General features: G+C 43.6%; 2 protein-coding genes across 2 annotated transcripts in view; both read right to left on the bottom strand.

Annotated features, from left to right (window-relative positions):
* The window catches only part of LOC143867874 (uncharacterized), a 45,546-nt gene extending 44,398 nt beyond the window's left edge, over positions 1 to 1,148 (bottom strand). Inside the window, exon 1 of the mRNA XM_077376144.1 lies at positions 966 to 1,148. The gene's annotated coding sequence lies outside the window, so the exon portion shown is untranslated. The remainder of the gene's footprint in view (positions 1 to 965) is intronic.
* Positions 1,149 to 9,491: 8,343 nt separating this feature from the next.
* LOC143867873 (uncharacterized) lies at positions 9,492 to 15,041 on the bottom strand. Its single transcript, XM_077376141.1, has 2 exons — positions 10,508 to 15,041; positions 9,492 to 10,386 (listed from the first exon to the last, which is right to left on the bottom strand). The coding sequence occupies exon 1, from the start codon at positions 11,640 to 11,642 to the stop codon at positions 10,539 to 10,541; it is 1,104 nt and encodes a 367-aa protein (XP_077232256.1). The 5' UTR covers positions 11,643 to 15,041; the 3' UTR covers positions 9,492 to 10,386; positions 10,508 to 10,538.
* Between the last annotated feature and the right edge of the window lie 128 nt (positions 15,042 to 15,169).

Genomic DNA, 15,169 nt, shown 5'->3' on the forward strand with positions numbered 1-15,169 from the left:
GGCATGTGGTGTATGATGTGTGGCTATGGTTATAGGGTTTAAGGCTTATGGGTATGGGTTTAGGTGTGGTTAATGGTTAGGTTGGATTGGGTTAATGGTTAGGGTCAAGTGAGTCGGGTCTAAGTTAGGAGCAAACCCGAGACTAGCCATGGTCTAACTAGGAGGAAGCAGGGTACAAACCAGGGTGCGGACCAGGGTGCACCAGGGTGCGAACCAGCAGGGAACCAGGGTGCGAACCAGCAGGGGAACCAGGGTGCAACCAGCAGGGAACCTAGGTGCAACCAGCAGCGAACCTGGGTGCAACCAGGGTCTAACCAGAGTGCGAACCAGCAGGGAACCAGGGTGCGAACCAGCAGGGGAACCAGGGTGCAACCAGCAGGGAAACCAGGGTGCGAACCAGCAGGGGAACCATGGTGCAACCAGCAGGGAACCTGGGTGCAACCAGCAGCGAACCTGGGTGCAACCAGGGTCTAACCAGAGTGCGAACCACCAGGGAACCGGGGTGTGAACCAGTATCGAACCTGGGTGCAACCAGCAACGAACCTGGGTGCAACCAAGGTCTAACCAGAGTGCGAACCAGCAGGGAACCAGGGTGCGAACCAGTATCGAACCTGGGTGCAACCAGCAACGAACCTGGGTGCAACCAAGGTCTAACCAGAGTGCGAACCAGCAGGGAACCAGGGTGCGAACCAGTATCGAACCTGGGTGCAACCAGCAACGAACCTGGGTGCAACCAGGGTCTAACCAGAGGCTAACCAGGGGGAACCAGGGTGTGAACCATTAGGGAAAAATAAAAATGAAGATAAGATGGGTTAAGAGAAGAGGGAAACATGTATAACTTCAAAGTCTACCATCAAGAAGAATGAGTAAAGATTGATCCTAGATGCTTCCTAACATGGTTTTTCTTTTAAAGTAAAAGATATGCATGAAAACAGACCCTACATAGAATTGAAATAAATGCCTACCTCTTTGAAAACCCACTTTGTGTTTGATTTTTCTTTGATGTTAATTCCTTGAAGATGATTCCTTGCTTGATAATGACTGCTTTTGATATATATCACCCAACGTATCACCCGATCCGGCAAGGATGGCCGAACCCTTGAAGAGATGAGGGAGAGGGATGAATTTTCTAAGAGAGGGATTCTTTTTCTTCTTTTTCTTTGGATGGTGGGATGAGAGGGTATTTATAGGAGAATGGGATAGGAGGTTAGGTGAGGTTAGGTGAGGTTAGGTAAGGTTAGGTGAGGTTAGGTAAGGTTAGGTGAGGTTAGGTGAGGTTAGGTGAGGTTTGGGTGGTTAGGATGAGAGGAGAGGTTAGGTGAGGTTAGGTGAGGTTTGGATGGTTAGGATGAGAGGAGAGGTTAGGTGGTTTTGGATGGTGAGACCCAGGTCAAGATCTGTCATTGATCTAACGATTTACGGAAATCGGGTCTCGGAATGGAATCAGGGTCCGGGCTATGAAATGACCCTAGCTTATTTTGTCCCGATTGATGATCCGTAAAGTCAGATCAAGATATTAATGACCTAAAACATATAAATCAATGATAGAGGGGGTTCTCACATGGATTTAACACACTAAATTCACTAATCAGGGTATTTTTCAATTTTTCGGATCTAATCATCTCACCAGGTACATCTCTTTATCATTTTGTTTTTTTCAAAAAATTTGAGGATGGATCAATATATTAGGTTATTGTTGGTTAAAGTAAAGCAAAATGTGGGTGTCTACAGATGCCCCTCTTTGGTAGAGACGACGTAGTCATCGAATACCAAAGTCAAAATGACAGAACCATTTTGCGTAGCTTTAATCGACAAAGGACCCCCTAAACACAATGCAACCTAATATAATGCAAGACCTTAGATGAAATCCTAGAATTGGAATGCAATAAAACAAACCCGCTGCGGTGCCGCTGGCAACGAGAGAAATGGGATACCATTTTCAAATGGATTTTCGGAGGGAAAGGAATATCGCTTTTGAACAGCTTCAGAGGAAATGAGACGTCATTTTCAAATGGTCTCAGAGAATAATGGATGACTTTTGAAAGATTCTTAATGAAAATGCAGCATCATTTTTGAATGGGCTTGGGCAAGATGAAATATCGTATTTATACGGATTCCAAGGAAATGAGACATCATAGTTGTATGATGTTCAAAGGGTATAAGAGACCATAGTTGTATGGATTCGAAGAGAATGAAATACCGTATTTGTACGGATTCCAAGGAAATGAGACATCATAGTTGTATGATGTTCAAAGGGGATAAGAGACCATAGTTGTATGAACTCGAAGAGAATGAAATACCGTATTTGTACGGATTCCAAGGAAATGAGACATCATAGTTGTATGATGTTCAAAGGGGATAAGAGACCATAGTCGTATGGACTCGGAGAGTGAAATACCGTATTTGTACGGACTCCAAGGAAGCGAGATATCATATTTGTGTGATGTTCAGAGAGAAAATATCTTTTTCCAAATGGATTCAGAGAGATATGATGATTTGAGCTTTGAGAGAAATCGAAATTTCCAATTAACAACTTTAGAAGCAAAGGATTTAATAACACTATGCAGCAAAAGAACTTCAGGGCTTAAATATGGGATGCCACTTCATTAGCAATCTGCCTCAGTTTGAGGCATTCTAACCTTCTTCTATTCGTTGACCGGAGATTATTCTTTCAAAGATCTTCGTCATTTGTGAGAGCGTCACCTTTTTCCAAGTTCCTCAGAACCTGTTAATGAACCTGCCTTCAGAGTGATTGCACCCTACAACAATTCTAAAAATAAATTTTTTTTTTTTTTTTTAAATAGAACTACAGACACTTGTAATAAAAACACAAAATAAGAAAGATTACTCCAGTAATCTCGTGATGCTTCTGACTTATCAGTATTTTCTTTTGGGTTAGACTAGCCTCTTTTAAAGAACGTTTCTCCATTGATAAACATCTTCACTTATTTTTAATACAGTGATACCTCATATATCTTTCTATCAACTTTCAGATTGCTTCAAAATTAATGCCCCTAGTTTCGAGAATCATTGTGTATTAGCTTCGCCTGACCTACCGCGAGTTCAGAGACCGATGTAATTCTTTTGGCGTGAATCCAATCTTACCACGACCAAGTCTTCCTTTTTTGGATTTTCAACTTGGTGGACCGCTCGGCCTTAACTTTTGCCTGAATCGCCTTTTCAGGTTTTCGACTCAGCGGGCCACCCCCTTACCTTTTGCCTAAGCCGCCCTTTCAGGTTTTCAACTTAGCAGGGGAATGATCCTAAATTTTGCCTAGATCGCCTTTTCAGGTTTTTCAATCTAGCGGATCTTCAAGCTCCATTTCTTTTCTTTTTTATTATTTTTTTTTTATCTTCTTTTCTTTTTACTTGAACACCAAAAGGACTTTATAGGTGAGGTAGGGTTTTTCAAAGAATGGCTTAAGGTTTTGCAAGGGTCTCGACCGAACCTATGAACAGGTTGCCTACGTATCCCAGTGTAGGAATCAGATCATGCGTAGTTCAGGGCGAATGCCCCTAGTATATTGGGATTTGAAGGAAAATTTTATTTAGGCTCAAAAGGGTTTGCAAAAGGTTATAAATTTTTTGATTTTTGGTTATGAATTTGGGATTTATTCGGCCAAAGGACGGCCTTCTGATGTTCAAGCATAGAACCTCTTGAGTTGATCAAGATTTGTTGGTTCTGGCAATATTTCTCCATTTAAATTACGGAGCTTGACGGCTTTTCCGGGTAAGATTTGGTCCACAATGTATGGTCCTGACCAATTTGGTTTGAACTTGCCCCTTGGGTCAAACATTGGTGCTCGATTCTCTTTTAGAACAAGATTGCCTTCTTCTAAATCTCTGACCTTAACCTTTTTATTAAAAGCACGGGCTATTCTGCGCTGATAACCTTGCACATGGTAAAGCGCCTTTAATCTCTTCTCGTCTAGCATGTTCAACTCTTTATACCTGGCATCTGCCCATTCATTTTCTGGTAACTTGACTTCAGTCAATACTCGGAGCGAAGGTACACGGATCTCAACAGGTAGCACTGCTTCCATCCCGTAAACAAGAGAGTAAGGGGTTGCCCCAGTTGAAGCCCTAATTGATGTTCTGTAAGCCCACAAGGCGTATGGTAACTTATTCGACCAATCTTTATAAGTTTCTGACATTTTGCTAATGATAGTCTTGACATTTTTGTTTGCAGCTTCTACCGCTCCATTTGTCTGCGGACGATAAGGCGAGGATTTATGATGCTTAATCTTGAATTCTTCGCAAAGAGAGATTACTTCCTTCTTGAAATGAGATCCATTATCTGAGATAAGTTCATGGGGAATTCCATATCTGCAAATTATGTTGGTGCGTATGAATTTAGCAACTGATGAGGATGTAAGCTTTGCATAAGAAGCGGCCTCAACCCACTTGGTGAAGTAATCAATAGCAACGAGTATGTACTCGTGACCATTAGACGACTTGGGAGAAATCTTGCCAATGATGTCAATTCCCCATACCGAAAACGGCCAAGGAGAGGTAAGAGAATGCAATTCGGTGGGTGGTACATGGATGAGATTCGCATGTATCTGACATTTATAGCATCTCTTCACAAATGTGTGACAATCTGCTTCTAATGTCGGCCAATAATACCCCAGACGTAGGATCTTCCTTGCCAACATCTTCCCATTCATATGAGGCCCACACACCCCTTCATGAATATCTGCCAGAATTTCTTCTGCCTGATCTTCAGTGACACATAAGAGTTGAATTCCATCGAAAGACCGTCGATACAACTCTCCTCCACAAATGACGAAATTAGCTGCCAATCTCTGCAAAGTCCTTATTTCTTTACTCGACGCCTCATTGGGATGCCCCTGGCCTGAGATGTAGTTCTTTATGTCTGTATACCATGGCTTTCCATCGGGACATCTTGCAGCTATTTCTATAGCATCAACATATGCAGGAGCCCATTGCTCTTGAACCGTGATGGGCCTCATCTTCATATTGTGAGGTATGTCAATCATGGAAGCTAACGTTGCTAAGGCATCGGCGAATCTATTCTTCAACCTTGGCAAATAACTGAAAGTGACGCGTTGAAATTGCTTAGCGAGAATATCCAAGTATTCATGATATGGCAATAGCTTTTCTTCTTTGGTTCTCCACTCTCCTTGAGTTTGGCAAATGATTAGCTTCGAATCTCCATATACGTCAAGATTCTCTATGCCTAAGGCCAATGCAGCCTCAAGCCCAACAATGCATGCTTCATATTCTGCCATATTGTTGGTGCAATTGAATTGTAACTTAACGGCAACGGGGACATGCTCATTTCGAGGCGACACAAGCAATGCCCCTACTCCTTGTCCTGTTTGGTTTGCTGCTCCATCAAAATAGAGGGTCCAACCAGTTTCTGGATACTCATCTTCAACCATCATGATCTCTTCATCTGGGAACATCGGCTTGAAATGCTGACTTTCTTCTCGGGGTGCTTCCGCCAATTGTTCAGCAATGGCTCGGCCCTTTACTGATTTTTGGGTTACATGAGTGATGTCAAATTCAGACAACAATAATAACCATCTGGCAGTCCTGCCTGTCAGGGCTGGTTTTTCAAAGAGATACTTCAGAGGATCCATCCTCGACAAAAGCAGGACCTTATGTGATAAAAGGTAATGCCTGAGTCGCTGAGTGGCCCAAACCAAGGCTAAGCAGGTTTTTTCTAGGACAGTATACTTTTGTTCATACTCCAACATCTTCTTGCTAAGATAATACACAGCCTTTTCATGCTTGGTTTCTGGATCTTGTTGTGCTAACATACAACCCATTGTGGTTTCTGTTACTGACAAGTAAAGCAGCAATGGATGCCCCGGTATCACTGGTGCTACTATCGGTGGCTCAGACAAACTTTGCTTTATCTTTTCAAAGGCCTGCTGACATTCCTCTGTCCATTCTTTGGAAGAGTTCTTCTTTAAGAGCTTAAAGATAGGTTCACAAGTTGATGTCAGATGAGCGATGAATCGCCTTAGGAACTGTATCCTTCCTAGGAATCCCCGAATTTCCTTCTCGGTTCTAGGCGGTGGCATCTCCTGGATAGCCTTAATCTTCTGAGGATCTACCTCTATACCCCTTTGACTCACCATAAATCCAAGCAACTTACCGGAGGTAACCCCGAACACACACTTGCTAGGATTCAGGCGAAGCTGGTATTTGAGAATTCTTTCAAAGAACTTCTTAAGGTTCGGGATATGATCTTTCCTTTCCTTGGCTTTTACAATCATATCATCGACATAAACTTCGACTTCTCTATGTATCATGTCATGGAGCAAGGCTGTAGCTGCTCTTTGGTACGTCGCACCGGCATTCTTAAGACCAAATGGCATTACCCGATAGCAATATGTCCCCCATTGTGTAATGAACGAGGTCTTAGCCATGTCCTCGGGTGCCATCTTAATTTGATTGTAGCCCGAGAAACCATCCATAAAAGATAGTAATTCATGCCCGGCCGTATTGTCCACCAAGATATCGATATGTGGTAGAGGGAAATCATCTTTTGGACTTGCCTTGTTCAAATCCCTGAAATCTACACACATTCTCACCTTTCCATCTTTCTTCGGTACAGGTACTATATTTGCGAGCCATTCTGGATATTCCACCACTTGCAGAAATCCAGCATTCAACTGCTTAGTAACCTCTTCTTCTACTTTCAGGACCCACTCAGGCTTCATTCTCCTTAGCTTCTGCTTTTTAGGTTTAATCCCAGGCAATAAAGGTAGCTTGTGCTGAACAATGTCTTCGCTCAACCCGGGCATATCTTTGTAGGACCAGGCAAAAACTTCTTTATATTCCTTAAGTAGGTTTATTAATTCATCGCGCTCTTCAGAGGATAGAGTATTTCCAATTCGTATTTCCTGTATTAAATCTTCTGTTCCGATGTTTATAATTTCGATTTCATCTTTAAGAGGCTGGGCTCGGCGCTCCTCCTCTTGTTTGAGCATATGCTGCAATTCAAGGGGAGTTTCGTCGATCCCCCCTTCCTCATCTGAGGAGGGAGTGTTATCATTATTATTAAAGTCAGAAGCAAACACAGAGACATACTGAGAATCAGATTTCATTGAATTGAAAGAAGTTACATCATTATCATTGGACTCATCCTGAACAGGTTCAGGATTCACATAGTAAATAAACTCAGAAAATGACTCGCCTGGACTAGGCACTGACACTGATTCACTCGACTTGACTAGACTTGACTTAGCAATAAAATAAGATGGAAAAACATCAGAACTCCAGTTTGAAAGATTTTCTGTTGCAGGTGCAATCTGACTCTGAGGTTCAGTAAAGGTATCATTACTCTGAATAACTGCCACTAGCATATCTTCACAATCTGTCTCTTCTTGTTCTTCAAAATTGTAATCAACATCAGGCACATTTTCTTCAAACAAAGATTCCAGCACATCTGGCTCAAGGTAGACTAACCAGTCCTCAACAGTTTTCTCAACATAATATATCGGCGGTTCTGTTTCTGGGAGAGCAAGGCCACTGAATATTTCAAAACCGGGTATCATGATCCCTGTCACTGAGTCATACCATGGTTCAGAAAACCCATAGTATGGAAACGTCTCACCTTCTTTGATAAAATGACCATTCATTGATAAGGGATATGGAGCCATTAGGAGTACCCTTCCGGTGCGGCGGATTTCTTCCTTCAATTTCAACAATTTTTCCATGGCTTCCTCCTCCTCTTCAGTAGGTACATATCCAAGACCGAAAATTCCATGGTTTGCTTTGATTGGGCGCCAGTGAGATGCCTTGCTTGGATCACGGCCCAAATTCATACCAGGGAAGTAGTTCATTTTTCTCATCATCTTGGCCACCACAGAACTGATGGCGAACGGCAAACACAACTCCTCCCGAGAGGCATCCTTGTAAGAGATAACAGCAACCTCGAATGCGAAACCATTCAAGTTGTAGTCATCTGCTTTTGCAACTGGAAGGATTAAAGTTTCTCCTGTTATTTGCCCTATTTCTGGCTCTTCATCACCTCTGACAGTGAACAACTTCCCATCTTTAATGAACTTCAATTTTTGGTGAAGGGTTGAAGCGACAGCACCTTCCTTATGTAACCAGGGACGTCCTAGAAGCATATTGAACGAGGCTTTGATATCAATAACTTGAAACTCAACCTCAAATTCTTGACCGCCCATAACGATCTTGGTGGTGAGGACTCCGACCACATTTCTTCGGGTATTGTCATATGCGAGGATACCAAGGGTTGATTCGGCAAAATCAGTGGGACCGAAACCCAAGGTAATGGCAGTTCTTAATGGACACACATTCAACGCGGATCCGTTATCTACCAACACAGATGGTACTTTCTTGCCTCCACAAACAATAGTGACATGAAGAGCTCTAGCATGATTCCGACCTTGAGGAGGCAGCTCTTGATCTGAGAAACTAATGGCCCTGGTGGCCTGGGTTAGAGCAACAACTTCAGCCAGTTGCTCCGGAGATATCTCTGAGGATACCTGTGTTGTATTCAATTCTTTTAACACAGCCTCTCTGTGTTTCTTTGATGCTATCAATAATCCCCATACAGATATAACAGCCTGAGTTTTCTTTAACTGCTGCACAACTTCATCATCTGGATCTTTCACATATTGCGGCTCCTCTCCTCGAGCCAATGCCCCTGGATTTTCGACTCTCAATTCAACAGGTTTGAAAATTCTTCCGCCCCTTGTCACATGTCTGACTTCATCCAATTCAGGCTCATCATAAGTGATAATTTGAGGGACTTGTGGCTCATAGGTGATTACCAAGGGAGGTACAGACTCTCTTAGGTGTGATTCATCACAGAATATGATTTGGGGTTCAGAGATGGGTTCTAAGGCACATATGAGGGTAAGAGGGTCAAACTCAGGATCTCCTATGGTTATGGCATTAACGGCAGCAGGAGGATTTGCATGACCAGGTAATGGGTTTTGGGTGACATTGGGTCTTGGCTGGAATGCAATGACTTTCTCATCAATGAGTTTCTGGATTCTAAATTTCAAGGCAATGCAGTTGTCAGTAAGATGACCAGGACCTCTGTGGTACTCACAGTGTAGGTCAGCTCGCCAACTTGCAGGTAGAGGATTGGGGGGAGGCCGGATGGCAGGTAAGGTTATGCGACCTGAAGCAAGACACTGCTTAAGCACCTCTGAAGATGGAATGGGAAGAGGGGTAAATTCTACCCGGGTTTGTTGCCGAGGTGCGGTTGCGGTTTGAGCATAGTCCATTACTAAAGGTTCTTGGGACCTAGAGGATTGAGCATTGGAACGGGAAATACTATTGACTTGGGCTGGAGGGGACTTTTTGAAATCTCTGGGGTTTGGGTTGCTACGGTTGAATACACCTTGAGCCATAGCCTCCTCTATCTGGGTGCCAGCCACGATGAAGTGTTTGAAGTCTGGATAGTATTGCAAAGACATGTGATACTGGAGCTGGGGGGAAATATTTTTCATGATTATCTGGACTTGTTCTTCCTCAGACGGGCGCTCCATCATCTGAGCTGCTATTCTCCTCCATCTTTTCACAAAAATCAAAAAGGATTCCCTCAAGTCTTGCTTTGTTCTCTCTAAATCCTTTCTGGTGATTTCTGTCCCATCATCATATTTGAATTGCCTGATGAACTGCTCGCCGATATCCTTCCATGTCCTGTAACGAGTCTTGTCCAAGACCATGAACCATCTCCTCGCAACCTTGGTTAGGGAAACTGGGAACAATTGAGCCATTTGCTCAGAAGATAACCCTTGAGGCTGACACATGATGGTGAACATTTGCAAATGTGTGATTGGACAACCCACACCATCATATTTGTCGAAATCGGGCATTTGAAAATTGGCAGGAAGGCGAATTTCGGGAAATAAAGTAAGATCACTGGGATTGAAACCACCCTGGTCTTGAAACTGAATGTCTTGAACTTTCCTGGTAAGAGTCTCTAATTTCTCCATAACAGACTTATCAACCATGGACTGAGAAGGCCTACTGTGATTCTCGCTGTACTGCTCTTTTTCTAAGTCTTCTTCGACTTTATCAGGGATATTGATGAACACTGTTTGGGCAGGTGCTACTGGAGTAGCTGCTTGGCGCATAGGCCCTTTATCCTTGGACAACGACGGTTCCAACTTTTCAGAAAGCTGAGCCTTGATAACTCGGTTTTCTTCTTTGAGTTCTTGAAGCTGTTGGAGAATCAAAGTAAGAGTATCGGTAATAGCAGCGGGTGGAAGACCATCTTGGTTGTCTGCCATTGGTGAGGATGAGGACGGGAAAGAAGGAGATGCTGGGGTTCTTAGAGAAGGTGGCGGAGAAACAGATTTCCTCTCTAACCGCGAAGAGACCCGAACCCAAGGAGTATTAGGGTTAGCTATGATGTTTATTGCCCTGTAATATCCGAAAGACATATTTTAAAATCAGAGAGAAGAATAGACGATGATGCACACATAGACAAAGATAATGAAAGAGAAGGATGGACTTTATTGATCAATCATTAAAATTTGAGTACATGGTTCAATCTTTCAAAGATAAACATGGAACTAAGCATTCTTTTTAGACTTCTTCTTCGGACGACAATCTTCCTCAACTGACTCCTTTAAAGGTTTGATGATTCTTGCATCCCAAGCAGATGAAACAGCTTTGACAATCTTGGGCTTGAGACCCTCAGGCGGATAGAAATGATGAAGGGGAGGCACAATGGATTGCTCCCTTCCATACTGACGCTGAATCCTGGCAGGAACATAAAAGGATGTCTTTTTGAAACCAAGAAGGCGAACGTAGTTAGCTTCTCCGGTGTTGAAGACAGCTTCTTGGATTCCGGGAATTTGCCAATAAATCTGATCTTCTTGGCGAGAATTTAACCATTCAACCCAATCGCTTTTATGATCGAAAGAAACATCATGACGCCATTCACTGAAGGTGTATAACGTATGATCAAAATGGACAGGAGCTGCAATTTTTAGCTTGTGGCATAACCACACTTGAAGTAATGCAGGACATCCTGAGAAAGACCCAACGAAAGAGCGAATATAAGAGCTTGGACCTGAACTGGCACGAAGGTGAGCCATATCATCCAATCCATTGAAAGTTTCTGCAAGCATAGTAGGAATTGGATTGGCGCCACGATCCATTTGATCAACGAGGTCCAGAAGAACAGCTGACGCAAAGCGAGAAGGCTGGACAGTGAGGAACCTAGCAAAGGAGCAGAATCTCAAAGCGCGCCGTCGAGCTTTTTGAATATCAACAGCACCAATGTATCCAACAGGAGGGTAAATGTCAATCAGTCGCTGCATGGACACTTCTTGGCCTTTCATGAAAGAGTTCATGGATTCATCTGAATTATCCATCAAGCAAAGGAACAAAGGACGATAATCTGGAACACAGGATGGCTTCACTAGAGGGCCATCCACAGGATATTCCAATAAGGCACACCATTCTTCAAAGGTGGGACACATTTCTTGGTTGCCAAAACGGAAGACATGATGATCGGGATCCCAACACTCTGATGCGGCATAGAGTAATCCCCAATCGAGCTTGATGGTTGCCACGTAGCCGAAGAGATTTTTCTCTTGTTCACTTATGGCGTAGATATGGGATTCTCTTAATGTACCACGGATCCAATCAAGAATTGTACGAGTAGACATAGTGCCCGTAAGCCAAGAGAAGGGATATAAGAATGATCAGGATTACATGAACACGAGATTGGGATAAGTTCCTGCCAGTACAAGGAAAGTATGAATACATGATCGAATCACACGATAGAAGAATGAAAGGCATACGATCGAAAGATTAGATGAGATAGCATAAGATTGCTTTCAACGGATAGATCAAGAATGACTAATCCTATGAGATCTTTGGAAATGATAGGATTTATATCCTAACCCCTAAAGGAAATTTTTTTTTTTTTTTTAATCTCGCACATTTTAACAGTGTGACCTGAAGGCATCAACCCTAATCCTAATCAAGCGGAGTGGAGAGAGGATCTCGACTCATGACTTTGTTCGTGTACCTAGGACCGATCGTAGCCATTGGAAGATGGTCTACGGCCTAATCTAGACACAAATAGGCAGGATATCCTAAACTAGGCTCACACACGTGATGCACATGTGTTCGTATACTACATGCATGTGTGGGTTAATCTAGGGGTAAGGCCAAGAGTTCCCTTAGCGCGAATCCCTGTTCGATATACTGTACCAGTGTCCGGCGTATCAGTACGTGAACAAGAGATCCGTTTACGTACCATAATGGTACTAGGCTAAGGGTGGAATGCTTCTCTAGCACAGAGGCACCAGGTGATGAAATCCCAGTCAACCATGCTAGATAACACTCCGGGTTCCTAAAATAGGACGTGTGTGCACGTGAGATGCAGAGTTTAGATGCAAGTGATGTAAGTGTGTGCAATATGTTTGCGCAATCTATGATGCCTTCAGGTTTTGTTAGATTAAGTTTGAGTAAAGTGTGATGAGAAAATAAAACAAGACAAACTAATCTAACAAGTATAGAGTTTTTATGAGCCAATTAAATTAAATTCAAATGAATTATCTTTTGAAATTTTAATGAAGTTAGGTGGTCCCCAGCAGAGTCGCCAAACTGTGGTACCCGAATCCCGCGAGAGGGGTGGGGCGCGAGCCGCCGCGCTCTCTCTCTTGGTCTCCTGTATCCACGCGATTGGCGTGTGCATTTAATTATTGATTTGAATTCGTCTTTCATGTGAACTTGGGATCACTAAGGCAATCCGAATTCCACACGAAAGAGATTGACAGAGTCGCCACCTAGATGTGGGATCTAGGACCCGAAATTAACCAGAAATCTAGACTCGCTACCTGGTTACGAGAATGGAAGGTATGGGGAGTTATCCGCCACATGCACCATTCCTGCCCGATAATCGGTCTTCGATTCCAAAAGCTAACTCTTTTAAATTTATTTTAAATGGCTCATTCAACTCTATGTTAATGTGCGAGCTAAGTGACATGCATCCTATGATCTAATTTCAATGTGAATCCTAGATGTGTATCTTGATTTATTAATTTGTCTGGATTCATTCTAAGTGAAAGTTCTCCTAGAATTCTAATTTCATGGAAAGCCCTAAATGATTTGATTAAGCATTTACAAGAAAATTAATATTCAAAACACCACAATTTGTTGTGGTGCCGACTCGCGGGTGGTATGCCGTCAGACATCCAAGCTGCCTACGTACCCAAGCCTCACTGGGATCAGAGTCGACGTAGTTCGGTGCACCTAAGCTAAGTTACATATGCCTAACTCAACTAAGACACCGACCTAGACGGGATTGACTGTTTCAACAGTTTTAGGAGAAGTTATTTAATTCAAGTTGAGGATTTTATTATCTTAGGATTTCATCTAAGATGCTATATGATTCTCATCTAAATGCAAATGGTCCCTTAGACTAATGCAGGTTTGCCTTACATCCTAGTTTACTAGGCTTGTCCTAGGGAAAGATTGGGTGACTAGTGTAACTAGACCTATGGCACGGTTGCTATACATAGCAAGCGTCCGTGATGAGGCTGGACTCCTAACTCTAGGACTCTCTAAAACTTAGGACACGACACGACACCGGTGTTCCTAAATTGGGCTCTAAGGGTCCTTACGACGGAAACCGTGATCCAACGGTTCCGAAAGACACAAGACAAATCGATTTAAATTCTCGAGGTTAGTGAAAAAAAAGATGGAAGAGATGATGAAATAGTGTGAGGGAATGAGAAAGATAGAGAAAGGTGTGACTGAACTTGGGAGTGCCAAATTGCCTACGTACCCCGCGATGGGGATCAAGCCACACGTAGTTCCGCTGGGGAGGTTGCTTGGATTTTGGAAAACAGGATTGGTATTTGGATCAGGAATCGGGTTTGTATTTGAGCATTGGACTTGAGATTCAGAAACATTGATTTAGCAATGGGATTTTGGAATTGGGAATTTGCATCAAAGAATTGAGCATATAGGAATCATCAAGGGTTTGAATTTTGGGAATTCAAAATGGGCGGGCTTATGAGATTCGGTCAAATGGATTCAGACATGCGACTCAGATTGAGTTGGGATATGACTTGGTTAGGCAAAAGGGAGGAAGTTCTATTAGGTGTAAAAGGGCATTAGTAGAATAGGGGAATGACTCGGTTGTGACATGGAAGGCCGCAACTTGGTCGAATGCGACTCGGTTGCATTGGGATGGGTTGATTAAGGAATTGGATTGAGTCAACTAAGGGGAGAGTCCAATCGGTTAAAGAGGTTGAGCATACTCGACTAGAGAGTTGGGTCAACTCGACTTGGGAGGTTGGCTAGAGTTGACTCAGTTGAGCTGGGTTGGGATCCCACTTGGATGGATTGTATTGGGGCGATTTGACTTAAGCTGCAGGTGGCCTGGCTGGGTTAGATTTAATGTAACCAGATTTATGGATAAATGGTGTGCCTCAGTGAGTGGACAAAGGTATGGCTTGGGTTGATGTGACTCGGTTGAGTTGTGCTAGGGTCAGGTTAGGTGGGGTTAATGGTTGAGTTGGATTGGATTGGGTTAATGGTCAAGGTCAAGTGCGGGTTGACTTGGCTTAGACTGGATTGGAACTGGTTGAGCGTGGATTGGGGTGCGGCTTGAGGTTTGGGTGGTTGGAGTATCTTAGGAACCAATAGGGCAAAGTGGCTCTTAAGGGGAATGAATTAATTGGGCCGAATGGGCCCGATGGCCGGGTTAACTGGGTTGGCCGGGTCTATTGTAGGGGTGTATGAGGGTACTGTTGGGTGGATGAATGAAAGGCATGTGGTGTATGATGTGTGGCTATGGTTATAGGGTTTAAGGCTTATGGGTATGGGTTTAGGTGTGGTTAATGGTTAGGTTGGATTGGGTTAATGGTTAGGGTCAAGTGAGTCGGGTCTAAGTTAGGAGCAAACCCGAGACTAGCCATGGTCTAACTAGGAGGAAGCAGGGTACAAACCAGGGTGCGGACCAGGGTGCACCAGGGTGCGAACCAGCAGGGAACCAGGGTGCGAACCAGCAGGGGAACCAGGGTGCAACCAGCAGGGAACCTAGGTGCAACCAGCAGCGAACCTGGGTGCAACCAGGGTCTAACCAGAGTGCGAACCAGCAGGGAACCAGGGTGCGAACCAGCAGGGGAACCAGGGTGCAACCAGCAGGGAAACCAGGGTGCGAACCAGCAGGGGAACC

This window comes from Tasmannia lanceolata, unplaced genomic scaffold, assembly GCF_043159265.1.
Source record: "Tasmannia lanceolata isolate RefF3 unplaced genomic scaffold, GAP_Taslan_0.1 ptg000297l, whole genome shotgun sequence".
Lineage (NCBI taxonomy): Eukaryota > Viridiplantae > Streptophyta > Magnoliopsida > Canellales > Winteraceae > Tasmannia > Tasmannia lanceolata.

What these genes read in the sequence shown, in the direction of transcription:
- LOC143867873 (XM_077376141.1), bottom strand. Translation starts at nt 11,642, where the DNA reads ATGTCTACTCGTACAATTCTTGATTGGATCCGTGGTACATTAAGAGAA.